The sequence below is a fragment of the Calypte anna genome, chromosome 1, assembly GCF_003957555.1.
Source record: "Calypte anna isolate BGI_N300 chromosome 1, bCalAnn1_v1.p, whole genome shotgun sequence".
Lineage (NCBI taxonomy): Eukaryota > Metazoa > Chordata > Aves > Apodiformes > Trochilidae > Calypte > Calypte anna.
The window spans coordinates 182,405,464-182,424,868 of record NC_044244.1 but is presented as its reverse complement, the minus strand read 5'-3'; the positions used below and the strand labels follow the sequence as shown (position 1 = coordinate 182,424,868).

Below are 19,405 nucleotides of genomic sequence, written 5' to 3'. Positions count from 1 at the left end.
GTTCTCCCAGCTCTGCACCTGTGAAGCCCAAGCCTGCTGTGTCAGGTTTCCCAGAAACAGGAATTGAGATTGCTGGCAGAATCTCTTTTCCCCACTTCACTTTTTCCTACCCCCATTTTGTAATTTTTACACAAGTGAAAAAACAAAACCTGGTGAATAACATGGCTGACAGTACAAATATATAAATAGTGGACAGGCATTTCCCAGTGCCATCCATGCACAAGGCTGAACAATCAATTAATATGCAACTCTCACCTCTGATCAGCATGTGCTCTGATCACTGCTAACAGCACCACAAGCAGGAACAATCAGCAGGGACTTTCCTGATGAAAACTGTACTGTTATTATCATAAAAGCAATACGGCAGAGCACCTGCTGAGAGGATGCCCAGGGAGAACATCCATCTGGGGAGATCCCTGAGATTTTCTTCTTTTCTGGCAGCTGGAGAGTGTTTTTCCTTGGTCCTCTCTTGTACTTTTTTGTTTTTATTGTCATCATAAGTAACTGTTAACATTAAAGCTGCCATTTGCCATCAGCTATGGATTGCCTCATTATCCTTTGTGCAATAGGTCATCTTGAAAACATGAATTCACATTGAAAGAGAGAACAGGAAATGGGATTAATTCTTGTGCAGGGGGGCAGCAGGAGGTTCATCAATCACATCGCATCACACTGGAACATTTATATTACTGCAATGACCTCAACTTAAAGAAGACAAGGACTCAAAAATCAGAAAGTAATTTTTTGTAGTTTCTTTCTGCAATGATGTACTAAAGTATGTTCTTAAAATTTACATCATTTTCTACAAAAGTCACCTGTCACCAGGTTAATTAAGTACTGGTTCTATCACAAATAAAACATTAAAAGAAATAGTTGCCCCAAAGATTACAAAAATCCCCCCAAAACAAAAGCTCTATTTTGAAGAATTACAGTAGCCACATGGATGGTATTCTTTTGGCTCAGTTAAAAAATCAAAAACTAAAAACTGTACACTTGTGGTTTGCCTTGCTTGCACATTAATGTGATCCAGTGTCTAAACCAGAAACAGGTAAATGGACATTAAATAATATCCTTGGTTTTAAAATTTATTAGCAATACATAACACTGGTGTTCTTAACATATGAAATAACCTTTAATAAAACGTATGGCATATGTAGTCCTTGACTTCAGTGATGTGCTCATTCTTTCTTTTTGGTAAAGTCATATGGTTTCCACCACTGGGCAAACTCCAACACCTTCTTCCTCTGTTCCTCAAAATTCTGTCTGATCCCTTTTTTCCAGAGCCGTGGTTCCAAGTCCAGCATGCCACCTATTATTTCCTTTGCAAGTAGAACAAAGATAGATCAATGATAAAACCAAAGTTACCATATTTATTGCAAAATGACTATCCCTGTGGATGCCATCCAGAAAGACCCTGACAGGCTTGAGAAGTGGACTCATGCGAACTGCATAAGGTTCAACAAGGCTAAGTGCAAGGTTCTGCACCTGGGTTGAGGCAATCAAAGAATCACAAAATCAGCAAGGCTGGGAAGGACCTCTGAGATCATCAAGTCCAACCCTTAATCCACAACCACTGTGGTTACCAGACCACGGCACTGAGTGCCACATTCAGGCTCTTCTTGAAAACCTCCAGGGACAGAGAATCCACCACCTCCCTGGGCAGCCCATTCCAATGCCTGATCACCCTCTCTGTAAAGAATTTTTTCCTAATATCCAACCTAAACCTCCCCTGACAGAGCTTAAGTCCATGCCCTCTTCTTTTACTGACAGCTGCCTGGGAGAAGAGACCAACCCCTCCCTGGCTACACCCTCCTTTCAGGGAGTTGTAGAGAGTGATGAGGTCTCCCCTGAGCCTCCTCTTCTCCAGACTGAACACCCCCAGCTCCCTCAGCCCTTCCTCACAGCACTTGTGCTGGATCCCTTCACAGCCTCCTTGCTCTTCTCTGGACCTGCTCCAGCACCTCAATCTCCTTCCTGAACTGAGAGGCCCAGAACTGGACACAGGACTCAAGCTGTGGCCTCACCAGCGCTGAGTACAGGGGCAGAATCCCTTCCCTGGACCTGTTGGCCACGCTGTTCCTGATCCAGGCCAGGATGCCATTGGCCTTCTTGGCCACCTGGGCACACTGCTGGCTCATGTTCAGCTTCCTGTTGACCCAAACTCCCAGGTCCCTTTCTGCCTGGCTGCTCTCAGCCACTCTGTGCCCAGCCTGGAGCTCCCCATGGGGTTGTTGTGGCCAAAGCGCAGGACCCAGCCTTGTTGAATCCCATGCATGAATACAGGTTTGGAGGAGAAAGGATTGTGGACACCCCTGAGGAGAAGGACTTGGGTGTCCTGGTGGCATGAGCCATTAATGTGTGCTTGAAGTTCAGAAAGCCAACGATGTTCTGGGCTGCATCAAAAGCAGCACAGACTGTGGGAAAACAGTCTGCGGAGGCTTAAGGATTCCATGTGCACATCAATATGATTGTATGAAATTGTTTATTAACAACTTGCACTCACTTTATATAGAGAAGTCTTGCTTACACCATCTTATCATGCAGGTGGCTTTGTATTCCAACCACACATACCATTCTCACGGAAAGATTCTTCTCACATAATTATTTTCCTCTTCTGTTGCCAATTAAGTTATCTCTTTCCCAGTAGCTCATTCTCAGAAAGCCTCTAACTAGGCCTCAATAACCATTAGCCCAATGTGGCCTAAATTGAAGTAAGTCAGGATTGCTCACAACCTGTATATTTCTGAACTGTTTCCCCAACAACAGACAGACAGTTGAGGGAGATGATTCTCCCCCTCTATTCTGCTCCTGTAGGGCCCCACCTGTGTCCAGTTCTGGAGTCCCCAGTATAAGGACACAGAACTCCTGGAACATGTCCAGAGGAGAGACACTAAAATGATCAGAGGGCTGGAGCACCTCCCCTGTGAAGACAGGCAAAAGGAGTTGAGATGTTCAGCCTGGAGAAAAGGAGGCTCCGTGGTGACCTTATAGCAACCTCCCCTTAACTGAAAGGGGCCTACAAGAAAGCTGGGGTAGGGCTTTTTACATGGGTGTGTAGTGAGAGGACAAGGGGAAATAGTTTAAAACTTGAAGAGGGGAGATTTAGGTTAGACATGAGGAAGAAATTCTTTAGTTTGAGGGTGGTGAGACACTGGCACAGGTTGCCCAAGGAAGTTGTGGCTGCCCCCTCCCTGGAAGTGTTTAAGGCCAGGTTGGATGGGCACTTGAGCAACCTGGTCTGGAGGGAGGTGTCCCTGCACATGCAGGGAGATTAAAACTAGATGATCTTTAAGGTCCCTTCCAACCCAAACACTCTATGATTCTATGATGATATTACTTAACATTATTTTACCACAATGTAGAAATACATGATTTCAAATTATGAGATCATTTGTCACTGTTTTCTTCCAGTGCTACTCATTAAAACTGGAAATTCTGAAATATATACCAATTAAAAAATTAGAACTGTGGTTTTTAGATAGTTGTGTTCACTTAGCAATGCACTACCTAAATATCCTGACATAGAAAACTATTAATATATCCGCACATTTGTGGCTAGAAAGAGAACATAAGTTTAGAAAAAATAAAGTTGCCCAATTTGCTATTAACTCTTCTTAAAATAAGTTATATTTCTCCCCATCCACTCTTAATGTTTTCACAAATTGACTCTTTCAATAAATGATTGCTGTGACAGGAGTATAGACAGGAAGATTTTATTGCAGCTCTTCCTGTATGTACTATACTCTCCATACTACATGGAGTAATGTAACCACACATGTATTATATTAGGAGTTCTCTGTAAATTCGTGGGTATATGCAACCCTGATTTATAAAACCAGAAGCCAGTGCACCTGAGAACATTATGGTAATGAGACTTTTTTTTTTCTTCCATTTTCTTCCTTCTAAATAGATGCAAGTATTTTTTTCACCTATTAAGACTACATGTCAAAAATCTAGAGTTCCTATTAATTCAAAAGAAACATGGCTATAGAACCACACTTCTAAGTAAGTGAAGAAATCAATAATTCCTTTATTGAATAAACTAAGTTACAATGACTCACCCAGAAAAGATGGCTAATAAATTGGAATAAGGTACATCAAAGTGACTGTTCTGGCACTATGTTTTTTAATTACTTAAAATTTACAAAATAAAGTACAACTGGAAAATTAATATTTTACATAACAATACCTTTCCAAAGTAATGTGGGAACTTGTTTTGATCTTCAATGACATGAGCAAACCCTCCTTGAAGGCCAAAGTCCACAGAAAAGTATGGTAATCCTTTAGGAACCTATACACACAAAATGCATTTTTAGATGTTTATCAGGCTGTAGGCATTTAGTTAATCTATCCACAACTTAATGAATTGAAAAGTGCTTTTACAGTTGATACATTTTAAACCCTCTCTCAAACCAGGTTTGTCTGGTATAAATCTGTGACGGACAAACAGTAAAACAGGCAAGTGGAAAGAACAACACACAATTAGACAAAAAGAATGAAAACTGAGCAGCTGATGGCTGGGTGGAAGACCCTCCAGACGACACTGCCTCAGCCCTGTGTAAGAGATGGAGAGGGACCAGGCAGCAGCAGGCACATTGAGCAAATCCTTTCCTGACTCCATGTCTCCAAATTACATGGGTTGAGGAGAAATCTTAAAACAACCACCAGCAGGTTGCATTTATTAAAGAAAAGATGTGTGGTAACAGGGTATTTACCTAGAGACTGATACTCACAGGGAAGGGAAAACACCTCTATGGAGAATACTCCGACAGAAAATCTCACTACGTGACTGGAAATTATTGTTAACTTGCCAAATTGGATAATTTAACAATTCAGTCAGCCTAAAGAGAAAATGCTGGTTATCCTGGCACAAGGAGAGACCCTCCACTCTGATAGAGGACACATTTGTTGTAGCATTTCTTAAGTAATTTCTGCTGTTTCAGCCCAACAAGATATTGCCCACTCTTTTATTTTTGAGGAAGTTCCTGTACAGATAAGATTTACCAAAGCCTTAAATACCTAAAAATTTCCTCCATTACAATTCAAACAACTGCACAATTTTCACAATTCCATATATTCTATACAGTTGCATAAATTGCCTGAAAGTTCACATTAAAATAATTAAGATTTAATACAGAGAGGCAATGTAGAACAGCAATAAATAAAGCATTTTAAATTATCTAAAAAAAGAAATAATAAAAAAATGGGTGAGCAGCTGAAATCTTAAGTAAAATGTCGGCTTCATCTTATTTATGTCCAGCAACGTTTTGGGTCCTGCTGGGACAGGGTTTATTTTCATCAGAGCAGCCCACAGGTGCTGAGCTTTGGACTGGTGACTAAATCACTGTTGATAGCATGGTGATGTTTTGGCTGTTGCTGCTGGGTCAGCTCTCCTGGCTGTCCCCCCTTCCAGTCTGCTGCCCACCCCCAGCTCCCTTGCTGCAGGGAGCAGAGGAAGCAGCAGAGATGGTTTTCACACTGTTCAAGGGCTTATGCTCTGCCTCTGGACATCATAGTCCCAATTTCTGCACACAATCTGCCCTATTAGATGATGTCTCAGCCATATCTGACCCTCCTTCCAGGCACCACCATCTCCTAATACAATCCTCCAACTTTGGGGATCTGAGGTTCTCAAACCTCAGCTCAGTCTCTGAACTATACTCCCATGTACTCTTGAAGGCAACAGGCATTTCCTTTACTCTGCAGTAATGTTAAAATCACACAGCTCTATAAAAATTTACACTCAGAGGTACTGTATTTGAGAAGTTACATGACTTACTCTGAAAACTGGCCTACCTTCAGCTGGGTATATAAAAGTCACAAAAATGCATGGCTAAGTAGATTCTTAAAGAATTCAACATCCTGACAGCCTACCACATTTCAAGAAAATTATACTTGATTTATTTCTGATAGATGCTGTCCTTCCCTGCTCTGAAACACCAATGAGCAGAAGATACCCAAAACATCTCTATTTTGTTTTCTGTTTACATTTGTCGTAAGTTTAAGGTCTTCTCTAAGTCCTTGCTACAAATTCCTTCTTGTCTGTACCCAATAGCACTAGTAAATATTTAAGTACTGTTTTCCTTAAAACAATCTTCTATATACAGAAAACTACCATCACATCACATTTCAGGCTTTCCTAGACCGCAGAACCTCTAAACCAAATTCTTTAGTTAAGTTTTCTAACCTATGCTCACCTCTCCTGTAACAGTCTTAAAATACTGTGCCCCAAACCAGACCCAAATTTTCCAGGTGAATGACTTTGCCACATCAGACCTCATGTCTCATTCTTAAAACTCATCTCCTCTTCCTCCTAAACTAGGATCTTTTTAGTGCAAAGGTGCTGTATTTAATAAAAGACACTTCCAGAAATTAAGTATTATTACTACCTAGTAATAAAGTATTACTCATCATAAAGTCTGTACACCAAATATCTTTCACTTTAATATTAAAAGGATGGAACAATCTCTGATCCTAAAGTTTCAGCATTATTCCTTTAAGATTTGTATGTACAAAGATGTTTCAGTTTAGTATTCAGGAGACAGATAAAGTACTGTTCCCCTGTTACAGAAAAAAAGACTCATGGTATTTACACTTTTGCTTCAAAAACTTAGCAACACAAAAGGCTGTTCTAGGTTAATAAAAATGACACATCATATTTTTTTCCAGGAAAGTAATTTGCAAACCTTTGATCTACCTTAATCCTTAAAGTTAATCAAGCCAATTATGCTGGTACAGGTCCTCAAAGTACCAGCTTTGTTCTCAACCAATGCTTGCAACCCAGGCCACCTACTGCTGAAATAAATGAGAATCTTTTCCCTAACATCAGTGAGGATTTCAGTCAGAATCTTAATTCTCATCATGCCTATGCCATCCCTTGATCCACTATTCTAAATGTGTTTCCTTTCTTCTCTCTTTGAAACAGTTAATAATGAAAAAAAATGAGAATTTGCTGAGAAATTCCATGTTCAATACATTTCACTACTTACAGATTTCCGGATATCTTTTGAAGAAAGATCAATTAACTTCTTGTTCACAGACCACTCTTCATCACACTCCATTATAGCTTTCTGTAAAATCATGTTATTGAAAAGTGAAAACAGTCCTTCATACAGCACGCAAAGAAGTAATTTTCAATCTAGTGAGGTACATTGCTTTGGAAGTACCAATTATTTCTTATCAAAGTAACTTTAAATTTGGCAAACATTCTGATTTCCTGAATTTACATACTGTAGAAAGGCATCATATAATATCCTCAATCTCACTTAATTCTATTCATCCTTTTATTTTTTTAAATTTAACTTTTTCCTGACACAAATTATCTCTAACAAGTCTCAAGTAAAAGGTTGCATTCCTTTCATTAGGCTAACACAAGACTTATTAATTCACTACAAAAAATTGGCCTTTTTTCTGTTTTTCGTATCCTGAGAACCCAGCTTAGAAGGCTGATTGTCCTTAAAAGCCTTTAAAGCTCCTTCTCTATCATCTATAATATGGAAGTAGGTACAGTGTACCACAGTGCAGGTGCCGTTTAAATTTAATTTCCTGTGTATTTCAATGGTGAAAATTTCTGAAAGTTCCATGCATCTGACACTGCACTAAATCTCATACTTCATCCTTACTTTAGCATTCAGACAAAACAGAAGTTTTAACAGCAATTGAAGCATTGTGATGAAATCAACCAGGTGGAGAGTTTCAAATGTGGTACAAGTTACTGCACTGCTGTTCATCATACTGATTCCTTCACTTCATCAAAAACCAATCATATTACTTATTTCCAGAAAAAAAAATAGTACTTCAAAGAACAAATTAAAATAATTTACTTATAAAAAGAAAATCACAATTTAGTTGATGAAAACTTAAAGGTCTCACTTCCAGACAGAGAGGTCAGTGAGCCTTCCCTCACAGCCAGTGGAAAGACACTAGAGAGCTGTGGTAGAATTATCTATCATGCTGTCTCCTGTTTACTGTTTATGGGATACTAAAGATACTTGGAAAACTTGGGTCTACTAAAATAAAATGGGGATGAAATATTGCATATTGTTATTTTCTAAAACAGCTGATATTCTCATTTTATGCTTTCCTAAGCACATGTATAGGGGTTTTAAAGGACTTAAGTGAGAAGTGCTGCAATCCTTATAGCACTTTGAGAAACTACAGTTCTTGCATCTTCTTCAGCACAGCAGACTTGAGGCAACTGCACAGTGGTGCACAGCTCTCCCACTCACTACTTGAAAAACAAAATTACCTCACAGGGCTTGTTTCAAGATCAAGGAGTAGGATCAAAGGATGGATCAAGAAGCAGGATAAAAAAATCCATCTCTTCAAGAACAATACTTGAACATAAGAAGAAGTTTTCCAGAAATAGATAAATTATGACAAACATATTCAAATTACCTAAGAAAAAAAACCTTTTCATGTACCTTAAAGTAGATTGGAGCCATATCTCCTACTTCTTTTGGAAGAGGAATGCATTCGTATACCATGTGGTACCGTTTCTTCATACTCATGTTTGTCTCAAGAAACACACAGTCCAAGTCTTTAGCTTCAAACATTTTTACCAATGTATTTCTGAACATCTATTTAAAGAAAAGAAAAAGAGCAATGCAATCTCATTAACCTTTCAAAGCTTTCAGATACAATGCTTTGCAATATTTCACTAATATATATTAACAATAAACTCATAATAAAACGTATAACAGCAGCAAACATACTAGGAAAATTCCATAATATTCGACAATTTAACATGTACTATAATTCCTAAGATGGAAAGATAAGAGTCTAGTAAATTATGCAGAAATATGGATTCCAATTAACACTACAAACTCAGTTTTACTAAATACCACATGCTATAAATTTGAAATTAAAATTAAGTTGAAATTCATTATTGTGATGTTACATAGAACAATACAGCTTTAACAGTGGGTCCCAAACTTATAATTTCTAAGTTAATATATTGGCTTGCGTTGACTCTAGATACCATTACCCTTCCACTACTCATTCCAATTGAACAGCTTTTTTTTTTTTTTTAATGTCACTTCCATAAGGCATGCTTGACCTTTAAGGAAGATATTAATGCTGCCTCCAAAGAAGCCAGAGCTATAACCACCACCTTGACTATAAGAAAGCTAACCAAATAGAACACTGTAATACACTTAGCCTGTCACCAGTTCCCCTTAGAGATCAGGTGCTGCATCTATTAAAAATGTATTTAAATTTTTAATTTTGCTATCTCCAGTGTCAGGGCCTGCACACCCTCAGCAGACTCTGCAGCCTCTGATACTTGCTGGGGCTGTGACTGCCCATGCAGATGGGCAGCTATAAGCTGGGATCAGACACAGCAGAAAGAGCTGGGGACAAAAGAACTCATCAGTGCCAACTTGTCTGGCCATCACTGGGCTGTGGTTGATCCTGCTTACTATGGGGCACAACCTCTTCTCCTGGCTTGGGTACCACAGGACTGTGCCTTGTCAGTGAGGTGACTTCCCTGCTTGCCTTGCCCACCACCTTCCACCCACACCTCCCTGCCTTGGCTTCCCTGTGGAGCAGCCCTTTTACTGCTCCCTGATCCTTGGCAGCTGACATATGTACCCAAGGTATGCATGAGCATCACTCTACAGTTTACAATGTAGCTGCTGAACTAAAATATCAAGAACAACTGATGATTTCAGAGACTCATTCAGACTCATTTTTAATTGCACAAAAGATCTGACTTTGGGACAAGGTGAGTATTTCCAAGAGTGTGTCAAGATTTTGGAAACTGCTTTTTAAAAATTAAGATCTTTGTATTACACGTGCTTCTTCTACCACTTCACAGCATAAGCCAACAAATCAGTGAAACTCTTGAGTCTCACAGACCACAGGTACCACAGCTCTACTTACAACTCCCATAACTTGTAGGCTGCTCTTTCTGCATTGAGGTTTTTTTTTTCAATTGATAATATGAGCTACAAACAACACAAGTAAAAAGCTAATTCCATCTACACGTTTAAGATTTCCTGTCTTAATGTAAATGGAAAGTTGATGAATCAAATAAATATAAACAAATGCTTGTATTTATAAACAGAGAGTACTGGAGTAAAACATGGAAAACAAATCCCTATCAGTTTTTTGATGCAACAGGACTAGAAACTGAGTTCTCCCCACCACTTTGTCATCTTGCACAGTATAAAACAATCCAAAAGTCTAAATAACTTGGCCAAGTACAGATATTAACCAGGTACTTCAGCTCTCTAAAGCAGGCTTTGTGCCCTGAATTTTTCTTCACAAATACCATAGTTTGAGGAACTAAAGAAGGAAGGGTTTTAGCCTCTGAGAGGGGCAGAACACAGAGGGGTCTCTTCCCTCCTATTCCCTGCCTATGCTCTATCAGGGTCAGATAGACCCCAGCCCCTCCTCCTCTCCTTCCCCCCCTCCTTCACCGCTGTTCCCTGCGTTCCTTTACCCCCAAGCTCCCCGCCTGCTCCTCAGAATCCGCATCCATCAGCTGCTGGGAAGAGCCCTGGAGCCCTCTCCTGAGTCGGCCCTGCTGCAAGGGGCCCTCAGGCACCTGTCCCTGACACCATCAAGATCGGGTTGTGTAGATAGATTTGTAAGTTTTGTTCTTAATCCCTTATGTTATTGCCTTTCCCCTGTGCTAGTGACTCTTTACAATTTAATTTCCAACTTCAGGTCTCCAGTCTTTATTCCCCTTTTGCCTTCCCTTTGGGGACGGGGGGTAATAGAGAGTAATTCTGTCCTTTAGTTTTTGGTCTGCCCAAACTGCTGAGCTGTGACAACAAATCAGCTGCTCCACGCTGTGACACAAAAACACTACCACCACCTCCCTAACAAAAGTGATGAAACACAATTAGAAGATGCTGCCCAGTGGATAGATCAATGTACAATGTACTGTACAATGACGGATATGGGACCTGGGTGTGCAGAGCACCTGACAACTCTTGAGTTGATTGCTTGTTGTCTTCTCCTCACCCCATCCCCTAGATCCCTACTTGTGAAATACATCAAACCAAGTGACTGTGGTGAGATAATTAAACCAAAGGTTGGAAAGGACTATTAATTACAGTTGCTACTCTGCAGTATGAACTGAAAGACAAATCTGCTGGAAATCCTAGAACATCTGCAAAAGCTAGCTAACTTTTCACAAACTGCACTTTCTTGGTTTTAAATACACTGCACTTTTCCTCCAAATTCTGAGTAGGTCAAATTATCAAGGATAATTAGTACTGGGAGGGACAAAACCATTCGGAAGAGGAAAAAGGACTCAGCTCATGCTCTGATTCATATGACACTGACACATGTAACAGTTCAGGAAATACAGAACATGGAAAGATTTAGACCTTTTTGTATTTTAAAAATGACATGCACGTTTAGTTTGGCAAGTGAGCACATAGTTCTAAAACACACAGCGTAAGTTCAAGTGCCTGAAGGCATACAGTATAGAAGATTTAGATTTATTACTTTATTCCAACATGTCTTAAAAAAACTTCCCTGCAAATACAGTTAGGTAAACATGTGCACATGGCAACATTTAATGAATATTTAAAGTGTGGTAATTTTTTTGCCCTCAACAGCAACACAAAATGGCTCTGGCATTAGAATATTAGTCACCGAGTAGATGTATGATTGCACTCCTAATAAAGCCTTCCAGACTCATCCTACTGAATTACACAGAGGCTGAAAAAAATCCCCAAAGCTGTGCCCACTCCCTCCCAAAGTACTTTGTTGCAAAGTGTTTAAACTGGATATGAATGTATTCACAGGGTCAATGGTTTTACCAACTGGTTGTATTTTCTTACAAGGAGCGGCATTTACTTATTTTTATCCTATTTTCTTTCCCATAAAAATTTAGAAAAATTATAATATATTTAGTTAAAATAGATTAGGAGAAATAGAAGATATGGATTAAACAAACACATGTATCTTTTCACCATGTTCTGTTGTTCTTCCTGATCCCCATGTTGAACTTAGATCTGCTTTTTATCCAACTTTCTTAAGCCTTTCTGTCATATGTAAAAGAACACCTTTCCTTTCCTGCTTAGGAGGAGCACATTTTACTTGGCAATACCACATAAAAATAACATCTGCCATGAGAATCAATGTGAGGAGCAAATTTGAAAAGTCAGGCTCCATCTGCCATGCTTGAGGCAAGATCAGAGTTTCTTAACCCATTTAAAATTAATGAATTAACCTACTTTTAAATTTAAGCACCTGCAAGCAATGGAGCTTTTCTCTAGTCTGAAGTAGTATCCTATATTTCGGTGTAAGAGGTAAACTGTTTTCCCCTTCTAATAATCCTGATGGTGGGGGCTGGGGAGAACCAGTCACTGTCAAACTCTTACATGCAGGACCTTGTTATATTGCTCTGTTGATTTTTTTTTCCAAAAGAAACAGAACTCAAACCCTTCAAAATGTCTTTATAAGACAGTTGGAAACAAGGACCTATCATATTTGACACTTTAAATTGAAAAAAATTGAAAATAATTCTTGTCAAAAAAGTTGGAAACTGCATTCTAACAGAAATTTCATTCGAGGAATAATGAGAGAGCTTGCTCTCCACTGAAACTCACCCAAAACCCAAATTAGCTTAAAAAACACGTAGATGAGTAAACAAGATATCCTCAGCTTCTGTTTCACTATAAGAGATCTTTTTGTGTTGAAAATCCTTTTCTTTTCCTTGGCACTTCCAAGGAAATCCCTACTTCTAGGCCAGTTATTCCACTTTCGGCAAGGGATCAGCTGTACCTAAAATCACACCCTACAGATGTTCCTCTGCTCTGGTTTAAAAGATTTCCAACAAGAGAGACTCTGCAGCATTCCAGACAACTTTTTCCAGTACTTATAAATGAGAACTTTTCTTCCGTTTCTTCACCCTACATCCCCCTTTTTTAATTTTTGACCACTGAGTTTTCATGCATGTCACAAACATATTCTGCCCCTTAATAAAATCAGAAGAGATGCCAGGCTGGAAGTCATAAAAATAGGTACTTACAACAAGTATATTATTAGTCAAAACAACAATTACTTTACAAAAATGTCAGAGTATTAGGCAGTTTCTCAGCTGACCTGGATTTCTTCCCAGATGTCTTCATCCAGAAGAGTGGCTGCAGTGTGGTGCTGCAGAGGAGCTATCAGGCAGTGCCCTTCAGTAAGGGACTGGCTGCTAGGTAGAGACAGGTATACCTATAAAAGGTGAACAAAACCCAAAGTTCCTATTTTTATTAGTGTTAAAAACCTTCTTAATGCTAAGATGTACACAATTTGCTAGAATTCAGACAAAGCCATTTCTTTCTAATTACAGAAAGGAATTAATAATGTTAAGTGTTTTTAGAAAGATTTCTTTATCAGTAGCTCCAGTGAACCAGGAGCACACAAGCAGAATTTCAAAGGATTTTAGGTTTAAAAATGGAATTCTCCACTTAATTTTCTTCGATATCACAGATACACTTCTTCACCAGTTCAGATTTCCTCCAGTGCAATGTGACTTAGTCTTCCCTAAATCCATATACAGTCTAATCTCAGCACTGAGATCTTTCAGTATTGCTCCTGTCTTCTAAAAACCCACAAACCTGAAGTTCTGTTATCAAAGATCAGCTTTATCATTCATGACAGATTTGTATCTTTTTCTCCCTCACCCTTGAGGAATTTGGAAAGGCAAAGAAAATAAGATGCAGAACAATAAATAATTTCATAAAAGCAATTTGGTTGTTAATCTTATTCATTCTAACGTTAACACTGCTTTCCTTTATTTCTTTTTTATTTTTACATTTGTGTTAAATTGTTTTTTCCTTACCTTGTTGCCAATTGCAATAATAAGATGTTTAGGAAGTTCACTGCTATCAAAGCAATATGGGCACTTTTCCATGCGTGCAGCAAGCTGCTGGTGCTCATGTATTGCTTTTCTTCTTTGCATTTCTTCCTCTTCCCCACTGCGTGCTCTTTTGGCTGCTTTGGAAACAAACATGTCATCCAGAGTGTAGTACTCTCTGTCAGTTTTTTCCATGAGCTGAAAAGATACACAGAAAAAATGGATAAAGCAACAAGGAAGAAAAAATATTTAGCTTCCTTCCCCACTGCATCTGCAGCACACCTGAGAGCAGTCAAACACAAACTTACATCCACAAACAGCACAGGTATTACAAGACAGATGTGTGACAGCAGTGAGAAGTGTACAGTACTGCATTTCAGTTAAGGGATAGGTATTTCAATATTATCTTGATATAACTTCAGATATGATGCTTAATTTTTTTAAGCAAAAGATGCTTAATTTTTTAAATATTATTTTATCATACATTTTATTTGTCTTCCCCATCCTTCTCTTCCTCCTCCTCCTCCTCACCTATTATAATTTTCATGATCCATTAGATCACCTATTGTGAAATAAGCAGACCATGACCCTGCTACTTCACATTCTGTGAAAACCTGCCTAAAGTTACTTGTATCAAGTGAACAGCACTAAGTCATTTTGTGAAGACAACAGAACTTGTCTTCCATATTTAGTTTTTCTGGAGTGGAAAATTTGCTTCATATGGATAATGAACACAAGTAGCACATTACCAGAAGCAGGACTGCATGATCTACAGGTTGTATGCTCATTAATTGTTACATTTTAGCTATATGTGCTAAATTTCAAAGGAAGAATTCTGAAAACACTAAATTTGTTATTGCTATGAAGACATTGAGGGTCAGTGTATTCTCACAGAATTTTAATCATGGAACCCACATGAACTGAATAGGTTGCACTGAAATTGTATTTGTGAGGGATGGAGTCTGTAAATAGGAACTGGAGACACTGAAGATGACACAAGGTGACAGAGAGCGTGGTAAGAAGGTGGGATGACAGCAGGAGCAGCAAGAGACAATGAATAGATAGGAAAGCAAGACACATATGGGGGTCATGGGACTCAATCCCAAATGACAGTACGCAGATTTCACCAAGATTCATAACTCACAGAATACTTTTTAAATACATATATGTCATTAGGATTTATCAATTTATTATTTTTTTTATTATGATGACAAATCCCATGACATCTTGCCTAAATCAAAACTTGGAAAGGCTTGATTGTAAAGATTAACTTCTCTAAGAACTTAAATATTATTTATCCATTGTCTGCGTTGGCTGCTTCGTAACTTAAATAGCATTAATACCTTAAACACTCAACATATATATCTAAACCAAATGTAAAAAGCATTCAAATTATTTAAGTTTTTTATTTTAAATGAAATCTCAGTGCTGTAATAATTTTATACTCTATTTTTATTTCAGACTATAGTTTGAGTAACCTCCTTATCAAAATGACAGGGAGAAAAAAACACAGTATACTATACAAATTTCTTGATTTTGGAGGAGTTGGTCCTTCAGATACTTGACATATTGGTATATGAATAGTATTGCTCCAAGAATTGCTAAGAAAATCGTAGAAGTTTCTTCACAAGTCCAAATACATTGTAGAATACAGACTGGGGTAGCCCTCTCAAAGGACTAATGCTGAAGGCATTTTGAAGGCATACAGTCAGAACTGAAACACCAGCCTCCAAATTAAAGAAATTCTTCCATGTATCTCAGGTGCAGTTTGTGTGCAATATCCCAGGTGCAGAATTTGCTATGAAAAGAAATTCAGACTTTTTAGTGCAGATGAGTAACTTTCCCCAAAAACCCACAGACAACAGCTCATCGTTTTCCTGAAGACTGGAATTAGCTAACACCAGCCAATCACTTAGGAATATACTCAATGCTTTCATTGCCGAGCAAGTGAGGAGCAGCCTCCTTAATATGACTTTATTTAGCTATGACATATTTAACTGCTTATGTGCATTTCCTATGAGAAGCCACTGCAGACCAAATCAACAGTTCAATAGTTCAACTTTGTTCTTCTTCTGTTTTATGGCGGAAGCCTATATTTAAAATAAACAGGATATTCCTGAGCTGTAGAAAAAATATTTAGTGTTGTCAAAAAATCAAGTTTCTGTTTTTCTATCAAATAAGTATAAGGTAAAACTGAAGTTTCACTAAAAGAAACACCAAACAGGACTACAGACAAAATGGCACAATTTTGTTATTCCCTAAAGTGAAGACTTGTATTTTTTAAATAAATATAAAAATCATCCATGAGAATGCAAATACACACGAAGAAAGGCATCTGACAGACTACAAAGAAGAGGAAGCATGGAAATCAAAACACTCTGGATATCAGGAATATCACATCCAGCAGCACAGAATACATTCTTATTTTGCTCTGCGTGCACTTAGAAGTAGTCACAGAAATCCCTGGTTTGTTTTTGCATGACTCAAAAGTACTGCTTTTGAAAACACCTTAAAAATACTCTACAGATCTTACACAAGTCCCATATGTCACAGGAACATGTCAAGAATTCTGTCTGTGGTGAATAATAAATACTCATCTTATTAAATAGGCTGGAGTCTTTCTTCTGCAGTGGATAAAATGCTATATACACTAAGGCTCCCGGATCCCAAGATCCTCACCTAAAAAGCAGTAAAATTTTAAAAAGCTATGTCTAAAGACCAGATTTGGCTTCTCCTGGTACAATCATGACCAGCAGAAGAAAAGCTAAGTAGTAATGCAGCATTCTGGGGAGAGAAGCCATAGTAAAGGGATATTTACAGGAGTATTCACAGATCAGGTTCAGATTACTTCTACTATAGTGTCTACTAGCAGCAGAATTAGAAAACCCATTGCAAGACTTAATAATCAACAGAAGAAAATAAAGAATTCAAGTCAGGTCAAGAAATCATCACCCTAGCTTCAGACATTAGGTAAGTGCTAAAAATAAGCAGGGTCTAAAAAAAAACCAAAAAACAAACAAACACCTGCTTGAACAATAGAAGAAGCCCAGTCATTAATAATTCATGTCCAAATCGATGCTCTTCAGGCATACACTATACAGCTTCCCTTGCTGAAGAAAAAGAGACAAGGAAAAGTGGAAAAAACAAGGGGTTATTTTTTCCCCTTTTTCTCTCTTCTTAAAAGAGAGACTTAAGTCTTCAGTTTATCACAGTGCCATTATATTGCAGTTCTGAGACAAAGAGACCAAATTACAGATGGTCAACCTGTTCCTGAATCTTAATTCGTCATGCTTTATCACATCCTTTAGATGACTTTAAAGGAATGTTAAAATGGGATATATTTTAAAACTCTAAAAATAACTGCCATGAAAGGAACAGAAATTTCTTTGCAACTCCTGTATTACCACAGCATCCTTCCAGCATACCTCAAAATGGTTCAGCAAGTACAGAAACCTAAAATCAGGCAAAATTATAATCCAGCAAGATTATAATGTGTATTCCTATTGAAATAAGATGTAAGTGGGAAAATCCATTCAACAATGCTTTCTGCCCTAAAAACAAGGCAGACATTTAATCTGCAATACTGGAAAGATAGCAATGAGCATCACTCACACATTCTTTGCCAGTAGCAATAAAAAATTTATTTTGTTATTTAATGGCATAATTCCTTAGATGCAATTATCCCCTGAATCCTTCACACGACAAGCTTTATTGTGTTAGAACTCAGATACACCTGCTACCATGGCAGACCAGAGGGTACTCTTTAATTGCTATCCTAAATATTGTCCGTTTCGAAAAGTTATTCAGGAAGAAAGCGGAAATTCTCTTTCAAAAATTTACACTCTTTCTTTTATAACAAGGTTCCCAGTGTTTTCTGCCAATTGCATTATTGGCTATAGCAAAATTTCTCCAAACTAGTTAAAAAGGAATTGAAAGAACAAGAGAGTGTTTTCCAAAATGCCAGGAGGAAAGCGAGTAATCATTTAAAAACCGATTTGTTTCATACATATATTCTTATGTGCAAAGGACAGAGTTAGTACAAATCCAAAGAAGGAACTATGCTGATGTATTAGGTTTGCTGGACAGCTGCTGTTCTGCATCAGCTGAAGCATCCCACCTGTTAAACATGAAAGTCAATACACTCTGGAAGCTGCATATTTAATTCCTCCCCGTGCCAGATGCTGCAGTTGCTGCATTTCAGGTGCCATGCAGAGATGGAAAAGGAGCAAGTAGTCACTTTTATATATCAGTATTAAGTTGGAATGTCTTTTAAAAAACATCACTGGGCTACCTCAAGTTAGTCTAAGAAATTCAAACATCTATAAAGACAATGCACCTGAAGGCCTTGTTTCTACCATTCACTGGCCAAACCCAAGAGATAACCTAAACTAATCTTCTCATAAGGCAGATCATCTCCACTGTCTCTCTTCTTCCTTATTTCACTTTTCTGTTCTGGGATCATCTGTCACATTCTTCCTTCATATGCACCCTTTGTTTCCCAACTTGTCCTTCTCTTTTGGCAAGGACTGGTTATCCAGAAAATGCTCAGGCAGCTTCAGTACTCTTAGGCCCAGGCAAAATTAGATAGCCTCCTACACCTTGCAGTGCAATTCTACAACTGTGAAATTTCTACTGTTTGTCTGACAGATCTGACTTCCACAGTCAGGATGCAGTTTTCATTTACTAAACAGGGACAGCACCACAGTTTTGCTTGGTCTGGCCAAGAAAGGCCCGTAATACACAAACATGTGAACAGAGGTGAGGGAAAGCTTCCAAATGTGTGTCAGGAGCAGATAAAAATTATCTTTAGGGCCCTCACTTGGACAGATCTAATGTGTGCAAATGAGTTCAAAATTCAAAAAAATACAAGAGATGGATAACTGTTCAGTAAAAGAATTCTTGAAGAGATCAGCATCTGATTATGCATACATGAGGAGGATTTGAGAGAGGCAAAAACTACAACATTGTATTTGCTGGTGAAATCCTTAACATAATAATTAGAATAGATAATATTTTCCATTAATAAATTTATAATATAACATTATTTTCATTAAATAATTTATCTATTTTTTCCATTTTTTGTATTACTGAAGCCATTGGGCACCTTGTTACAGAACTACCTCCAGAAGTACCTCTTGCAGATCTGTGTCAGGCACACTGCAAGGCAAGCTTCATATTTCTGCCAAGCGTTCAGATTGATGCAACTATATCATAACTGTATGCTTAAAGTGATTACTTTTTCTTATTGATACATTCTCTTCAAATTTTCTCTGAAATTTGCATAAAATTCAGCGTGGACAGTAACAAAATATACCTGCAACTATCTAGTGTGGGTTATTTTCAGCTTTTTGGTACACATACTTTTCTGCTTATTTTTTTGATTTATTTTGTATGCAGCTGTTGAACTTCTGCTTTTCCTGTTTTCTTGCTAACACAATCATAGTCAAAGTTACTTCCATATAAGCTAATAAAAGTGCATCTGCTTGGAAAATTTGTGAAAAAAGGCTATAGATTGTATAAATGTATCAGTTTGGTCTTACATTGTCATAGCAACACTGACGTCAAATTTGAATGACAGAGTTAATATTTGTGGAATGT

The 19,405-nt window shown here is 38.1% G+C and overlaps 1 protein-coding gene across 1 annotated transcript in view; it reads right to left on the bottom strand.

Moving 5' to 3' along the window:
- Positions 1–746: 746 nt before the first annotated feature.
- The window catches only part of CWF19L2 (CWF19 like cell cycle control factor 2), a 61,876-nt gene continuing 43,217 nt past the window's right edge, over positions 747–19,405 (bottom strand). Inside the window, exons 13-18 of the mRNA XM_030450319.1 lie at positions 13,793–14,005; positions 13,066–13,182; positions 8,424–8,579; positions 6,990–7,070; positions 4,190–4,291; positions 747–1,319 (exon numbers count right to left, since the gene is read on the bottom strand). Of these exons, the coding sequence (XP_030306179.1) occupies positions 1,179–1,319; positions 4,190–4,291; positions 6,990–7,070; positions 8,424–8,579; positions 13,066–13,182; positions 13,793–14,005 (810 nt within the window). The 3' untranslated portion in view covers positions 747–1,178. The remainder of the gene's footprint in view (positions 1,320–4,189; positions 4,292–6,989; positions 7,071–8,423; positions 8,580–13,065; positions 13,183–13,792; positions 14,006–19,405) is intronic.